Source organism: Phyllosticta capitalensis (genome assembly GCF_038381095.1).
Source record: "Phyllosticta capitalensis strain CBS 128856 chromosome Unknown BKA78scaffold_1, whole genome shotgun sequence".
Taxonomy (NCBI): Eukaryota; Fungi; Ascomycota; class Dothideomycetes; order Botryosphaeriales; family Phyllostictaceae; genus Phyllosticta; species Phyllosticta capitalensis.
The window spans coordinates 605,529-621,806 of NW_027117439.1; the positions used below are offsets into that span (position 1 = coordinate 605,529).

The 16,278-nt window shown below is 55.6% G+C and overlaps 5 protein-coding genes across 5 annotated transcripts; 3 read left to right on the forward strand and 2 right to left on the reverse strand.

Annotated features, from left to right (window-relative positions):
- Positions 1–1,428: 1,428 nt before the first annotated feature.
- On the forward strand, positions 1,429–4,062 carry BKA78DRAFT_290918 (fungal-specific transcription factor domain-containing protein; the record flags this gene model as incomplete). The annotated part of the gene is made up of 3 exons (XM_066885814.1): positions 1,429–1,902; positions 1,981–2,490; positions 2,545–4,062. The coding sequence occupies 3 exons, from the start codon at positions 1,429–1,431 to the stop codon at positions 4,060–4,062; spliced, it is 2,502 nt and encodes an 833-aa protein (XP_066748862.1).
- Positions 4,063–4,958: 896 nt separating this feature from the next.
- Positions 4,959–5,674, forward strand: BKA78DRAFT_4614 (uncharacterized protein). The gene has a single exon (XM_066893224.1). The coding sequence runs from the start codon at positions 5,164–5,166 to the stop codon at positions 5,641–5,643; it is 480 nt and encodes a 159-aa protein (XP_066748863.1). The 5' UTR covers positions 4,959–5,163; the 3' UTR covers positions 5,644–5,674.
- Positions 5,675–6,156: 482 nt separating this feature from the next.
- On the reverse strand, positions 6,157–8,955 carry BKA78DRAFT_290919 (DNA II binding protein 1; the record flags this gene model as incomplete). The annotated part of the gene is made up of 6 exons (XM_066885815.1): positions 6,157–6,252; positions 6,305–7,456; positions 7,504–7,968; positions 8,015–8,714; positions 8,767–8,890; positions 8,946–8,955. 6 exons carry the CDS (start codon positions 8,953–8,955, stop codon positions 6,157–6,159), a joined length of 2,547 nt encoding a protein of 848 aa, XP_066748864.1.
- A 717-nt stretch (positions 8,956–9,672) lies between these two features.
- On the forward strand, positions 9,673–11,554 carry BKA78DRAFT_290920 (MBOAT, membrane-bound O-acyltransferase family-domain-containing protein; the record flags this gene model as incomplete). The annotated part of the gene is made up of 3 exons (XM_066885816.1): positions 9,673–9,815; positions 9,878–10,330; positions 10,378–11,554. The coding sequence occupies 3 exons, from the start codon at positions 9,673–9,675 to the stop codon at positions 11,552–11,554; spliced, it is 1,773 nt and encodes a 590-aa protein (XP_066748865.1).
- A 2,276-nt stretch (positions 11,555–13,830) lies between these two features.
- On the reverse strand, positions 13,831–15,669 carry BKA78DRAFT_244013 (major facilitator superfamily domain-containing protein; the record flags this gene model as incomplete). The annotated part of the gene is made up of 2 exons (XM_066883995.1): positions 13,831–15,227; positions 15,285–15,669. 2 exons carry the CDS (start codon positions 15,667–15,669, stop codon positions 13,831–13,833), a joined length of 1,782 nt encoding a protein of 593 aa, XP_066748866.1.
- Positions 15,670–16,278: the final 609 nt, after the last annotated feature.

A 16,278-nucleotide genomic window follows, 5' to 3' on the forward strand; every position in this document is an offset into this window, starting at 1 on the left:
GGCGAGGTGTTTGCTGCAGCTCATGGATTTGACGGCCGGGGAATCTTTCTGCAGCGGTAGGCAGAATGGGACGCGCTGGACATGCGCCTCGGCAAAATGAATGCGATTACATTACCATCGTTGACACAAGCTCTGCAGTATCGTTAGCGCCAATCTGCTGCAATCTGCGATCAATCCAAGCTGGCATCTGCCAGACTGCGGACGACTTCATCGCCTGACATTCCTGGATCAGACTATGGTTACGCGGTTGCCTCCGGTTATTCCCAACTCATCTGCGATGTTGGACCCATGGTGACGTATGTCAAGGAAACATTTTGAAAATAAATTGAAGGACAAAAAACGGGCGCAAATCGTGGGTACAACACGTACACCTTTACAACAGCGCCAAGGACGGCCAAGGATATGGTGGTCAAGAGGCCCGGATTACCAACCACGGCGGAAAGCTAAAATCAAGTGACGAATCGACACGATGAAAACACGAGCGCAAAAGTTAGGGAGTCAATAACTGGTGTCGCCTTGAAAGATCAAAGAAGCCTTGGCCCTTCAACACCAAGGGAGTCAGCCACGTTTGGATGAGGCGGTGCGTGGCCAGACCGGATATCGCAGGAAACGCTGACGGAATGCTGTGGGCTCGCCTGAGGCCTCTGGACGGTAGCTCGACGCCATTGGTTGAGCAGAGAGACGATCGGCATGGGTTCTATCGCGGGCAAGACTCTGAGCTGGCGCATCGCATGAAGCGGAGAGAAGAATGTTTCGACCAGGCGGAAATGTCCGTGACAGGCAGCCAGTGTTGCGAAGCAAACGCCCTCGCGGTCTGACTCTTTCTGCACGCTGCGGCGGCGGCCAAGGTTTCCCTGAAGCGGACGGGGATCGGGCGCCATCCTTGTCCCAGACTTAAGCTTGACCACTCCAAGCTCTCCGTCGTTAGCTTCGTACCCGCGCTCTGATGGTTCGTCAACGACGGGGAAAATTCCCGACAAAGGCCTTGGAGGAGCTGGAGCTGAGCTGCGTGGGCGCAGCGACGCAGGAAGTGCGGTAGACTCATGTGACGCAACTGGAACCTGGGGTCGACGAAGATGGCCCCTCGACAGCCGTCTTTGTTCTTGTCGTGCTGCGGCTTTAGCTGCAGGCGAAGCATCTGTGGTGTAGTTCGGGCTGCTGAGTCATATTACGGCGGAGGCCAACGGGCCCGAAGTCGCGGGCGCCGTCGAGGTCATACATTAAGCGGACTCGCGCGCTCCTGTACCCTGGTCGTCATCTCAAAGAAAACAGACTGTTGATCTCGACGGCATGCGCGCTCGCTTTCCCAACTTCTCTCCTCTCCCCAACCGCGGCCTTGTTGGAGTATTCGATTGAAGCTCTTCACTTTCCCCCGGACTCGCGGAGAGTAGTTTCCGACGTTCCCGTATCCAGCCCTACGACTTTACCATGCCGACACCCCCTAGCTTGCTGTCCTGTCACAACTGCCGCGCGCGCAAGGTGCGCTGCGATAAAGAACGCCCCTGTGGAAATTGCCAGCGCTCCAAGTCCGAATGTGTTTTTCCGTTGCAACGTGCTGCGCGCCGAAAGCAAGGCCGGCGGCATGAGGAGCTTTTGCGACGGCTGGATCACCTGGAGAGCCTAGTTGACGGTCTTGGGGGCGAGGTTGCCATAACCGCTCGCAAAGGCACCAAGGAGGAGCCCCACGAGGATGAAGACGCTCAAGGAGAAGAGGAAGAAGAAGAGTCTGAAGCTACCACGGAAAAGGGAGAATGGATGCCAGGCGTCGTCAAGCCGTTACTCCTGGCCCCAAGAGGTGGTGATCACCACGGCGGACCGCGAGAAGATGGAACTTATCCTGTCATGAAGGGAGACGGTGGCCGGTATCTGGGAGAAGACTTTTGGACAAGTTTAAGCGGAGAGGTGAGCCAGATCAAATCCAGCGTCTCGAGCCGAGTCGCTTGCTCGCGTGCCGAACCGAGAATCCTGATGAGCCCATAGGTCGAAGGTTTGAGGGAGTTGCTCAACGAGCCAACTTCAGAGGACGAGGAAGATGCGTCAACTCACTTCAGCTCTCCGCCAGTTCATGGTGACAACTACGAAAAGCGCCTGATGAACAGCCTTTTTCTTTTCAGCGGTGACATGGAAACGACCGACCTGAGATGGCTTCATCCTCCGGGACCTCATATCGAAGCTCTTGCAAATATCTATTGGGATCGCGTCGATGTGATTTTCAAAGTTCTCCACCGTCCGACCATAAGCCCTCTCCTCAAGTCTGCAGCTGCCGACACCATGGCAATTCCCAAGGGCGGAGGCGAGGAAGCAATCATGTTTGCCATTTACTTTGCCGCCGTCACAACGCTCTCTTCCACCGAATGCTTGGAGGTTTTGGGTAGGGACAAGCCTACAGTTGTTGGTCAGACGAGACACTGCCTGGAGATAGCATTGTCAAATGCGGATTTCTTGAACTCTACAGACATCCAAGTCCTCCAGGCCTTTGTGCTCTACTTGGTAAGCGGCGCTACAGCAAGCTGATGATGACACCCTGCAATCTAACAAGCCCAGGTTTGCTTGAGAAGCCACAACAAGACGCGATCGGCCTGGACATTGGTGGCATTGGCCGTGCGCGTGGCACAAGATCTCAACCTGCACCGCGACGGAGCACTCACCGGATTCTCGCCATACGACACCGAGGTCAGGCGACGATTATGGTGGCAAATCGTTGTGCTGGACATTCGAGCCTGCGAAGATCGTGGATCATTTCCTTTGATAGCTCTGGAGCAGTGCAGCACAAAGGTACCCCTCAACATCAACGACGAGGACATTGAGCCAAATACGCGATTTCCGCCACAAGAACGCGAAGGCTACACCGAAATGACCTTTTCCAAGTTGTGTCAGGAGGCATCGGCCGTGGCACCCAAGTTCTTCAGCCCCATACCCGCAAATATCGACGACGAGCACAAACGCGAGCACTGGCAGCATCAAATACAAGAGGAGGTGGAGCGCTTCAAGGAAAGGATGCAGAAAATGTTTCTCGCTCACTGCAAGCCCGAGGTTCCGATTCAGTACGTGGTCATCAAAGTCGTGCAAATCATCTTGACGGAGTTTTGGCTTCTTGTCCATTACCCTATCCAAACAAGACGATTTGCCTTCAAAAGCAAGGCGACAAAGCTGGAGATTCTCGAGGCCGCCGTCACTCATCTCGAGATTGATTATGAGGTGGTTATGCATCCACTGTCCATCAAGTTCAGCTGGTACTTTGACACCTACGTCGAGTGGCACCCCATCGCAGTTGCTCTCGCCGAGCTTTGCGTGCAAACCCGCGGTCCCCATGTCGAGAGGGCCTGGAAAGTCGTGGACACCGTCTACGAGCGTGCACGGTCTCTGGTCACCGACGTCTCGCTCTGGCGACCAGTCAAGAAGCTCTACCAAAAGGCACGGCTTGCGCGCGAGCAGGCACTCCAGGCGGACGCCGAGAAGAAACTGCAAAACCACGGATCTCCGACTCAAAAGAGCATGACCAACAGCCCCTCGGCCCCAATGCCAAAACCGCGGCCTTCGGTCACCTCCAACAGCCCGACGGCCGCGACAATGGCCCCGATACCGCCGCATCCCCAAAATTTCGTCCCGATGCCAATGTCCCAAGCATCAACCAGCAACGGCTTCACGCCCGACTCGTACTTCTCTACCGCTTCGACACCCGCCTCCATCAGCTCGATGACGCCTCAGATCCAAACCCATCCCTCTCTCTCTTCTCGCCAACAAGCGCAAGCGCAAGCTCAAGCTCAACAAGCGGCAGCTGCAGCAGCAGCAGCGCAGCAGCACCGATCCAGCCTCGATATGATGGCCGCGCAAGCGACAAGCAACATGTCAAATATGAACATTGACAGCTACGTCGACCCCGTCAACTGGGACGACTGGGACACGTTTGTACAGAGCACCTGGATCGCGGATCCTGCCCATGCAAGGCAGAACAATGCCACGGCCGACTGGCTCATGTCAATGGCTATGGACACTTCTGGCAGCGCAGGTGGCTTTGCGCAACAACCTGGGGGAGGCACACATCAAGGTTTTGGCGGGTAGTGCCCTCGTCTTGCGACTTGCCCCACAAAATGTTCAAGGTACAGTAATGCTTCATTGATCTTTCCTTCATCCCCTTTTTACGCAACGTATCCCACGACATTCCCAACACCTTTCTCGCTACAATCATCCTTCATTGCCGCCTACTAGCTCTGTTTGCATCACGACTGTACGAATACCTACACCTAGATGAAGACGGAGCAGGGGCCGCAGAATGTACATTTCCATTACAAAAAAGCGGATCAGGTCAAGCCTTGGGGTTCATCCCTCTTTGTCCAAATCTTTCTCCGACTCAACTCGATGCTCGTTTGAAGCCTTGGTTTTGGCAGGCAGGCGTAGTAGTGTGTGCCCCTGTTTTTTTGGGCTGATGATTTTTCGGTATATACGACCACTCTGCTCAATCAATGTATTCGTGAATACGACGATAATTACTCTGTGCGCCACACTCTGTTGGTCTTTTGCTCGCCTTCTTTTCCCATCTACCTCCACGTGCCGTTCGCGCAACGCCGTCATTAACAAGAAAAGAGACGTTGTGCGTGCATTTTCGTCCGAACCCTTCAAGACGCCGTACGCTCTCCGGCTCCCACATGAAGACACCGGATGGCTGCCCAGACCTGATGATCTTCTCTCCGCTATCCAGCTCTTGCCCTTCTCGGTCCTCTCGCCTCTACCCACCCTCTCCTAATTCCGCCGTTCCTAACCCATCTTACCAATCCTCGCGCCCTCCGCAGCATACCCGACCCCGACGAGTCACCGCGCACCGCGCCCAGACCGGCAAGCCGCCCAACTACCGTACAGCCGCCGCCTAACCGCCCTACAACTTATCGATCTACAAACCATCATCGCGTCATGCCTAGCGGCAACCAGGCCATCCCTGCGACCCGATGTTCTCCTGTCACCCCCCGCCGTAAGGGCTCGATCCGGTAACATACGAGCGCAGCAGCCCGGGCTGGCAGCCAATGCCAAACGGTTCAGAGGCGAGGCGGGAGCCAGGCGCGTGTGCAGCGGGAACTCGCCTGCCTGGCTCGTGGCTAGTGGCCGGCTGGCTTCTCCCCTGACTCGACGCTCTAAAGCGAAACAAGAGTTTTGGTGCGAAAAGCGCGGATGACTACATTGTGTGCGTTGGAGGCCGAGGCCGAGGCCGAGGGCGCGGGCGCCCGTGACGCTACTGTACCTAATCGACTAAGGCGGGTGGGCCGTGGACGAGACGGAGAGGCACGGGAGGCGGGCAGACGGAGTAGCGGGTGGCCAAGCAATGTAAGGACGGGATGGGAGCGGGCGGGCGCGGAGGCGGCGAGGCCGAGAGCATTTTGCTTGTCCATGGAAGGTTCTTTGTTGGATGAGTCTATGACGATGCATGTTTTGGTCATGACGATGTGTATTTTGTCTTGGTCAGGTAGACATGATCCAGAGAGTTCCTGTCTTGCATGCCTGCTGGGCTCTGAGTCTGGGCAGATGGGTTTACATAGGTTCACTGACTCTATTTGCTATCGCGACGCCTACTTGGTGTGGTTAGTGCGGAGCCGCCGTAGGTTGTTTCCTTTCTTGAAGAGGGCAGTGATGTGCAGTAAGGCGACTACGTAGTAGTCTCTTCATTCCGTCCTTGATTGCAAACAGGCACGTGGTTCCTTCGAGAGGCTGCGGCTTCATGACAAGACGCAAAATCTGTCATCCCATGCCTTCCAATGTATGCATCCCGTGCGAAGGCCCGTTGTGAAAACTTTCACCTCCGCCTCCGCCTCCGCCATCACTCGACATCGCTTAGGCAGATAGTAATCAGAGGAGGAATGAAATTGGTTCATTAACATCGGTTCGAAGGTAAGTAGGTTGGGTAGTTGGGTGGGTTATGGTGTTGGCATCTTTTCAAGACGATTTTGTGCCACTCACGCCGTTCTATCCATGCTCTGCTGGCATGCTTTCTTGTGGCAGCTGTCAGCGTCGTCCGCCTCTTCATCCTTCATCATCCATCCTAAACTTGGTAATACTTCATCCCACCACCGTGAGTGACACTGCTTACCATCATGCTCTTTTCATACAGCCCACAAAAAAGTTGCAGCCTAGCTCGGCTTCCCAGCAACAGAAAGACACGCGGCTCTTCTACGACGGCTCAGACCAATCAACCTGCTCCTGCACAGCATTGCCATCTTTCGAGTATCCAATGCGCAGACGAAGACGAATCTTGGCTGGAAGAGGCTGGAAAGAAGACGTTAGCAAAAACTCAATATACTTCAGTGAATCAACTTACCCCACTAACAGCGCCAATTCTCATCTGCTGCGTGGCCTCCATTCCGCCGTCCAAGTCGCTGTTGCTGATTGCCTGCAGCGCGAGTTTCTGGCTCTTGGGCACTGCTGCCTGGAGCGTAACGTTGCTTAGGCGGCCAAAGTTGCTTGCATTGCGGAAGCGCGCCAAAATCTGCGCGCTGTTGCCACTGCGCTGCACTTGAAACGTGATGTGCAGATCGTTTTTGTTGTAGGCCTCGTGTGCTGGGGCGCTGCCTGGTGGCGGCGTGGCGGCAGCTGGAGGAGGCGAAGCGAGGCCACCAAACAGGTCGGCGGATGGGGGAGGTCGAGCAGCGGCTGCTGGTTGTGGTTGGGGAGTGTTGGTGCCGCTGTTGTTGCTAAAGAGATCCATGATTGAGTTGACGTTCGATTGGCCGGCCGGAGGAGATGTGGTCTGTGGTGGTGGTGATGACATGCCGCCGCCACCAAGAATGTCGGCGAGCAGGTCAGCGTTGTTTTGGGAGCCGTTGGTGTTGCTTGGAGCAGCGGGTCCTGGAACATCGGAGCCTCCCATGAGATCCAGAAGCATATCTTGCTCTGTGACTTGGCTGGGCTTCTTCTTGCTAACAAGCTTGGATGACCTCTTTTTGGATGTGGATTCGCCCAGCACCCTCTGAGCTTCTCGGATTTCAGGGGGCGGCATTCGCTCGAGAACACCCTTTCTTATCGAATCGTACGAAAAGAGGTTGCCGTACTCGACAGCACGCTGTTGAATCTCCACGTCCAAGTGAGTCTGGTGGGTCATCATGAGCCGCCTCAACCTTTCCACTTGCGTAGAGTCGGAAAGACGAGTAGTCAGCTTCATTGCGGCGGTAATGATGTACTCGGTCACGACCTGGCCGGCGTAGTTGCTGTTGAGAATCGTGCCGAAAAGGTCCACAATGTCGTTTTCCTTGACTTCCTTGACAAGCTCTTCCTCTTCGTACTGGCCACCACGCAGCAGCGTATCGGCATACTCTCCAATTGCCCAAGATCCCGCAAGAGTAAGGCCTTCCTGGGTAATATCTTCCTTGAGGGCGGCGTAGAGTTTTTGGACAGTGTAGGTCTGCAGGTCGGGGGTGTTTGCAACGAGACGCACGAAAGATGACAGAATCTGTTCCTTTACATAGTTGCCAGCCTAGAAGGTGTTAGTTGGACAATGGAGATGGCAGAAGCGAGACCTACCAGCTTCAGGACTCGAAGCATTGTATCTATGTGCCATCGCTTGTTTGGGGCGAATCTATCGGCGGCAATACCAATTTGCGTCGTCATAATTGGCTTGAATTCATTGTCGGCAACTTCGAGGAAGGAGAGTAGCTCTCGGATGAGCACACGGACGTTGCTCTCGTTGATCAGCGTAAAACTGAGGTCCAAAGCTCTCCGCCTAATGCTAATATCCGGGTCCCGCAAACAGTCGAGAATCGTGTTGCGATGTCTTTGGACGGCGTTCGGCTCCACGGCTACCACCTTGATCAGGGTGTTGAGAGCGACATATCTGATGTTGTTATCCCTGTTGGCCAAAAATTTGCCGAGAATGTTGACTCCGAGCACGCGCAAACCAGAGTCTGCTTCGATATCCAGGATTGTAAGTACCGCCTCGTACAAGATGGAGTTGCCGACATTTTTGGTTGAGTCTGTGTTCGTCGCGACCTAGCACGCATCAGCAAACGAACCCCGATCTGAGACGAAAACCCACCTGTGCCAAAATATCATTGATTTGCTCGCTCGTCTGAGCGTCGCCGCGACCAAAAACGCGGAGGAGCCGGAGAATCTTGACTTGGAGGAAAGGATCCGTGATGCCATTTACATCATGCTCTGGCGCATAGCCTGAGCTCGAAAGGCTCTTGAGCATCTTGACCAGCTGAGGCGTCAGCGGCTTGAACATTTCAATGACGCCAAGCTCATCGTCTTCCTCTTCGTCTGCTTCGCACAAACTCGTCACCAGTGTAAGGCCGCAAATCAAGACGCCGTGGTTGCGGTCGGCAAGGAGAAGTTTTGCCTTTTCGAAAAAGTGCTCCTGCAAGTCGGGGACCTTTTTGCATATCCTCATGGCGCAAATGGCGGCTTTCCGACGAATGTATGGATTTGCGCTGGACAGGATTTGTTCGACTTCGGGAAAGAGGTCTCGAGACATTTCAATCGACGCAATGTTGCCGAGCGTACACAGGGCGAGGCCCACGATGAATTGGTTCTGGTGGTTCAAGTCGTTTTTGAGCGAGTTGGTGACCAATGTCAAAACCTCCTGGTTCTCGTCCAGCAGCAACATGGTACCCAAATAACCCAGGCGCTTGTCGGCGAAACGCGGCGACGCCAGGAGCTTCAGACATTCTATCTGACCAAAATGTGTGCGCTCGCCGAGGGTGAAGAGGTATAGCAGTTTGGCAACGTTGTTTCTCCTTTGAGCCAAATCAGCACCTAGCTTGCCCCGACACTGGCCGTATGCTTTACCGAACGTTGGAATCGTGGCTTTCTTCGCGGAAAGAGGCACGAATGGCAGCACTCTCCTTTTGGACAACGGCCCTCTCGTCGGCAATGGTTTTGGCAGCCCGCACGTTGCGGATGAATTGCTTAACTGGATGGACACGGTGGTCAGCGGCGTCATGGCCAAGACAAGAGGCTCAACTTACGAGAGCTCATTGTGAAGGTGTCACGGACCCCAGGCGGGGCTCAGGGAGGGAATAGAGAGCAAAGACGGACAGGCCGAAAGTAGAAGCAGAGCGCGGCGTGGAAGCGAGGAGGGCGTCAGTCAATGCATGCAGCGGAGGGACATGGTCGTGGTGGATGCAGGCCGCCAGCTCCGTGTCTCCTCGAGCGGCCAGCGGGAGATGTAGCGGCCTTGGCGCTCTAGTCCGGGAGCAGTCTAGCTCCATCAGTTGGATGCGATAAGATAACTTTAACCTGGCGGTGGTGGCTGGCAGAATTGACCATGGCAAAAGTTGAGGCGAGACAATTGTCAGCAGACGATTCCGAATTTTCGTGTCGGCGATAGAAGGGGCGGCGACAATTAGTCGAGCCAGGGACTGATGGTGACATGTCATACTAATATTGACAGCTCGACGGGACCCCGAGAGCCGCCATCACCACCAGGGCGGTCAAGACGGGCAGATTCGGCCCCCAGCCAGTTCCGCCTCCGCGCGCGGCAGGGCGGCGGCCCCTAACGCTTTGATGACGATGGCCCAGAGTCCCTCCTTGTATACCGACTCTGAGTGATCCGTGGCCCTCCGTCTACAACCCTCTAATAATACGCCCTCCTTTCCCGTTGAGCTCCGTGTCAGCTCGCATGGAGGTTCAAATATTCACCCTCTCCCTCGATTTCTCCCACAACCCGCTTAGGACCTGGCACAAAGCACCGTGATGTCCTATACAACATCATCCCAACCGCGGCTCAACGGCCACGCCTCCAACCTCGAGGTCGTAGAGCCGCGCGCTCGAAAACCTGGAAACCCGCAGGTGCTGCGCGCCGCGAATGAAGAGTTGAGCATATCAGAACCTCCAAGGTATTTCGTGAAGCTCGTCTGTTTCGTCCTAGTTGCAGCCTAGAGCTGACTGTCAACCATAGTGGCCGCTCCACGCCTGTCCCAGAAGATGCGCCTCCGTCGGTACAAGCTACCTATTCTGCTCGCAAAAGCGTCCGCGCCGAGCAGAAGCGTCGTTTGTTTCCCACAATTGAATACACCTCGCGCGTTTCGCATTTCGACCCGCAGAGCGATTACCATGACTTTCGCGGTTTCTTTGTACTATTCTGGATCGGTTTGGGCATCATGGTCATAACAAACATGCTGCGCATGTTGAAGGAGACGGGATATCCATGGACGATCCGGCAATGGGATCTGTTCACTGCCAACATTTGGGAAATGGGCTTGAGCGATTTGGCCATGGTGGCGTCCACAGCCGTGAGCCTTCCGCTGCACAAGCTCTACGCGAACAGTCAGGGCGACCTCCGCTGGAGCAAGAAGGGAATGCTTGTCCAAAGTGTATACCAATCTGTCTGGTTGCTCTTTTGGACCATCTGGTATGGTACTTTTGCCACGTTGAGAAGCTTTTGGCTGACTGGCTCAGGCCATTTGCGCGCGGTTGGACTTGGACCGCCCAGGTCTTTTTTACGCTGCATTTTTTGGTCCTCCTCATGAAGATGCATTCATACGCCTTCTACAATGGTCATTTGAGCGAGACCCGCCGCCGTCTTACCGAATTGGACAACCCAGAAAACGCGTCTCTACACGCTGCCATCAAGTACCCTAGTCCAGACAAACATTTGTCAGATTTGACTCCCCCGGAAGAGAAGGAGAGGATTCTGTCCAAGACCTCCGAAGATCTGAACCAGCTCCGCGAAGATCTCGCTCACGAACTCGTCTCTCCTCTCGGCAACGTCAGCTACCCGAAAAACCTTACCTGGTGGAACTACCTTGACTACCTCCTTTGCCCGACCCTCTGCTACGAACTCGAGTACCCGCGGACACCGCGCATCCGCAAGCACGAAGTCTTTTACAAGATCCTCGCCGTGTTTGGAAACATCTTCCTGCTCACCTTCATCACCGAGCAATACGTCATGCCGGTCCTCGACATTGCCGACGAGCAACTGCAGACTTCGCAAGACTTCGCCGAAGGCGCCCTCATCCTCGCCGAGACCATCTCGCGTCTCCTTTTCCCTTTCATGATCATCTTCCTCCTCGTTTTCCTCGTCATCTTCGAATACGTCCTAGGTGCATTTGCCGAGTTGACCCGCTTTGCCGACCGGCAATTCTACCACGACTGGTGGAACTCGAGAGACTTTTCAGCCTTTAGTCGCAACTGGAATGTACCCGTCCACCACTTCCTTAGACGACACGTCTATATGGCGACCAGCAAGACGTATTCCAAGCCCCTGGCCGTGGCCGTGACGTTCTTCGTTAGTGCCCTGGCACACGAACTTGTCATGGGCTGCATTACCAAGAAGCTGCGTGGCTACGGTGCCTTTTGCATGATGCTACAGATTCCGATTGTGGCAGTGCAACAGTTGCCCTGGATGCGCCGTCGCAAGTTGTTGAACAACATCTTTTTCTGGTGCTCCATGATCTTAGGGCTGAGCTTGGTACGTACCACCATCCCCACCCCGCGTCTCGTGGCACATTTGCATTCCTTTTCCTTGAATCTTTCCACCCCTGCCTCAACCAAAATTATCTACTATGGTGTTCCCGTCCCTCCTGCGGCTTCCTGCTCGAAGTCCGGGGCAACAGTCTCCTTGGCGTTGCCATAACTTTTGGTCATTCCATGTGCCACGAACCCATATCTACTCAGCCGCCATACATCCTCACAATATTCTCTGACTCACGCTGACTTTTGTCTCTCCAGATGTGTGCTCTCTACGTCCTCCTCTAGAGCCCTCTCCTCTTTTGTCCATCATCTTCCTCTCAGCCTTTCGAGCTTGCTCATACCGAGTCAGACACCAATTCTGCCTCACCCACCTGCCTACCTTACATACCCATCCCATAGCTGAATAGATCCGTACACTTCTCGTATACTCCGGGATTCCTCAGCCCCACATACTCTGCGTCAGACCCTTTGCTTGTTTTTGTCTCTCCACTCGCCCGCAACAAGTCTTGCACTGAAAGCTGGCGTACACACTTTGTCGAGTCCTGTCTTTGCTTGCATGCATGCATTTGCGGTCGTTGCGTTGCGTCGTGTCGTTTTCAATCCTTCTGCGTTATGCATTGCGCTGCTGGTTCGTCGGTTTTTGAAGCTTTCGTCGTAAACGCATTAGGTCCAGGCGCTGGACGCAAGGCGCTGGCGCGGTTCTGGCGGCGCGTCTCTGAGCATACATACCCACGTACACACATCACTAGATACCCCTTCCCTCCCTCCCCTTTGTCGCTCACGGCCGTTTGATTCGTAGCATAGGTAGACTTCAGTCGTTTTTGCATCCTGCATCAAACACACATACGTAGTCGCTCTGTAATGTATGATGTACTCTACTGTCGTCACCGTCACCGTCGCCTTCTTCTTCGTGGTTTTCTATGCCCTCGTCCGCGCAGCAAAGCAGCTTTCAAAAGCCTTCCATGAGTGACAGTGCAAAACGCTGAGGCCGCATGGGTGACGCCCTGGCGGACAACCCAGAGGGCCGCGAGCGGGACCGCTCGACCGCCTAGCAGCCGTTGCTATCAAGCCGACGGACAAGACAGCTCGAGCTCGCCCCATCTCGCAATCGGCACAGGCAAGAGAAAAGGTCAGGAAGTTAAAAGCCCATAAGTCCTGTTCGCTCCAGCACCAGAGAAGCGCAGTCAGTCTCCACACGCCCATGCTGACAGTTCATGAGACGTGTATCTAGCAAAAAGCGGAGCAAACCACTGCCAGGGCTCTTCTATCGCCGCCTAGCAACGATGGGCGCGACATGCAACGACAGGTGCCGGTAACCTACTGCATCCCGTGCTGTGGCAGGCATTTTGGGAGATGATGACGGGATGCAGAGGCTGGATATACAGGGACACTGACGCAATGGATAAGCTTTTGGCCTCTAGAGCGCAGCCGAGCGCAGCCCAAGAGCTCAGGATGTAGTAGTGAGTGGGCAGGCACACATGGGGTGTTAGTGAGGTGGGCGCAGCAGATAGGCAAAAGGGTAGGTAGGTATGCCTACAGCGGAGTACTCAGCGCGCGGACGGCGCGACACGACCACCACCACTTCTGCAACCCAAAGCCAGCAGCGCCTCGATCAGTACATATTTGGCGACTGCCAATTATCCTCCAACAAGCTGGTTAGCGCAACGGAGCAGGACTTAGTCTCAACGTCGTTGCCACCAACACCTTAGGAAGTAAAACCCGCAGGTGTGTGAGCTATAGGGTGTATCGTCTAAGCCACGGTTCGATTCCAGGCCGCCTCAAGGGACTATGATTTCTATCAGAACTCCTGGTGGCCGGGTTGTTCCAAGGTATGTATATGGCGTTTCTTTTGCGATTTTGGGAGGCTGCTGCCACATTACCGGTCCGCTGTCTACCTACTGATGGTGATTGTTTTGTCTTGCTAGGCCTAACTGACCTTTTGCCTATCTGTCTTCCATTTCACTTACACCCCAAGTGTGCCGGCCCACTCGCTACATCCTGAGCTCTTGGGCTGCGCTTGATGCCTCCATATATCCAGCCGCCACATCCCATAATTATCTGCCAAAGTGCCTGCCACGGCCTGGTGTGTACTTCGTCATCTGTTCTCGCAATACCTGCCTCCCTCTAATCCTTAGACAATCTCCGAGACTCGCACAAAGAAGGTTGAAATAAACGCGTGGGGGCAGAATGGGAGGACTGTACTGAACAACACATGCGGCACCATGTGGATGATTGAGACGAAACGGGACAGGACATCTTAAGACGAGAGTATCTATTATATGCACCCATGACCATGTCGTCCGTACCCAAACATCATCTAAACGAAAATTATTCATACACAGGCGCGCAATCCGCCGCCTCAAGTGCCCATTCAAATGGCGTCCGATTTCCGAAATCAGGGGAGCCAGCAGAGCCACTGATGAGACCATAAAGGCCTCTCTACAACCCATACGCAAACGTGACCCTCTCGTCGCCCACCCGCGGCGCCACGCGCCACTCCCTCACCCAACCAGCCACCCTATTCGCACCTGGCACCGGCGCCGCCTCAACAGCATCCAGCGCCGCATCGACGCGGCGGGCCGCCACACTCCCCCTCAGTCGTAGCGGCCCCCTTCCGGCAGCTCTCTCCGCCTCAATTTCATCTTCACTCCAGGCGGCCGCAACTCTCGCTCTCGTTTCATTCTCCCGCTTCAGCAGGGCCCTGAACGCTGCGAAGCCGGCAAAGGCGACGGCGACTAGGGCGGCCGACCAGGCGAACGCGGCGCGGTACCCTGTTGCGCGGTTGAGGGGCGTGGGCGCGAAGAGCGCGGATGCGATGACGCCGGCGACGTTGCCCCAGCCGTTGATGCCGAGGGCGAGGGCGCGCTTGCCGGGCGAGGGGAAGTTGTTGGTGACCCAGGTGACGGTGAGGGGGGAGGCAATGAAGGTTCCGGCGAGGAGCACGTTGAGGGCGAGGTAGCGCAGGAGGGCGTGGGGGTCGTCCGGGGGCGGATCGTCGGAGTCTGTTGTTGTCGCGTCGGGAGTTGGAGCGGAGGGAAGGAGGATCGTGCCGGCAAATCCAGCGAGTACGATGGTCAAAGAGATGAGGATGGGTTTGGTGCGGTCACGGTGGCGGTCGCTCCAGGCGGTGAAGGCGAAAAGCGTTATGGCGCCGCAGATGTAGGGAGGCGCTGTGAGGAGGTTTGCGAGGGCGGGCGTCGTGGAGAGTGGGGAGAGGATGATAGGGAGAAAGATTGGGAAAGCAGTCGCAGGTACCGCTGACAAGATGTTGCACGCGAGCAGGTAGTAAATCTTCCAATCGAGGACAGTCGAGAGCACGTCGTGTGCAGTGAGCCCTTGGTCCGAGACTTGATTCGCGGGTGCTGGGGCGTCGAAGACCGGGCCGGTCCGTTGAGACAGGAGACCCTGGGCTTCTTGAGCCTCAGCAGAGGACTCGAGATCTTCAGCATCTGCTGGTGGTGGCGACCCCTTTCCCCGGGCTTGCAGCACCTCTCCGTCTCTGTCCTGGCGGATACGTTCCTCGGCCCAGTCCCTCTCTTCTGGACTCAAGAACCAAGCATTTTTTGGCCGGTTGGGCAGCCAAAAAAAGCTTATGATGGCTGTGATGACGGTCGCGCAGCCTTCTAAGATAAAGAGGACTTGCCACGAATGCCATGAGGACGAAGAGGCAGCCTCAACATCATCGCCAGGGAAGGCCTTGAAGACAGCCCATGAGATCAAGCCACCCAAAGCTCCGGCCACGGCAGCCTGTCCGTAGAAGACGGCTATGCGCTTTCCAAACTCGAAGCGGGTATAAAATAGGGAGAGGTAGGTGACGGTGGTCGGATAGAAACCAGCTGAGCTTCACAGTCAAAAGCCAATTCCTCAAGACGCGAAGCAAAGAGGGCGCCTACCCTCAAGCGTTGCTATCGCAATGCGCAAAATGTATAGCTGCCAGGCCGAGCGCACCCAGACATGTAGGGCAGTGCAGATCCCCCACAAGCACATGCACCCGGGAACCCATCTCTTCATGCCATATTTCCTTCCAAGGCCGGCGCCGATTGGTTGTAGGGAGACGAAGAAGAAGTAGAAGAGGCCAACGGCGACGTTCAAGTCCTCCTTTGCAATGCCAATATCCTCGGTAAAATGGGCCGTCTCAGCATTGCCGATGTTGGATTTGTCGAGGGCGTTGAAGAGGAACAGAAGGGCGCACCAGGGCAGGACGAAGAAGTCGATCTTGCGGACGGTGCGGCTGTTCAGGGCGTGCTGGTCGGGGTCGGTTCGCAGGTCGGAGGGCATGGTCACCGCAGGGACGAAGCTGGCATGACTGTCGGAGTCGGATGAGTCGGGAGAGAGAGAGCGGAGTTCATGTTCTTCGTCTGGCATGGCCTGGGGCCTAGTGTGGTGGGCTAGGGCGGTGAGAGGAGCACATCATTCCGGAGGTGGTGTGGATCTGGGGAACGCGGCCGAGGCCGAAGCCGCAGACAAGGAGCCAGGATTAGGGTCAACTAAATCATTGGCGGATAATAGAGAGACAATAGGGCCTCCACGTGAGAGCGCGACAAAGAGGCGCCCGTCGATTGTTAGCCTGGTGCCATGTTTTGTTTGGGGTGAGCAGAGTGGGCGAGTCGTCAGTGGAGCTCAACGGCTGATGTGCACTTTGGCCCCACTCCAGCGGCTAACGGTTCGATGCACGTCGTCAACGGCCAGACAGAGTGACGAATTGGGCCTTGACAAGATGCACTCTCGCCTTCAAGCCGGAGTCTGCGCCGCCAGCAGCCTGCGCCCGTCGACGCCGCACGAGCAGATAAATACCCCCATCTCTCTCGCTGCATCCCTGCACAACGCCTGCCAGACCACCAACAAACTGGTACATCACCAATTCTCACACCTCTCTTTCCACCGTCC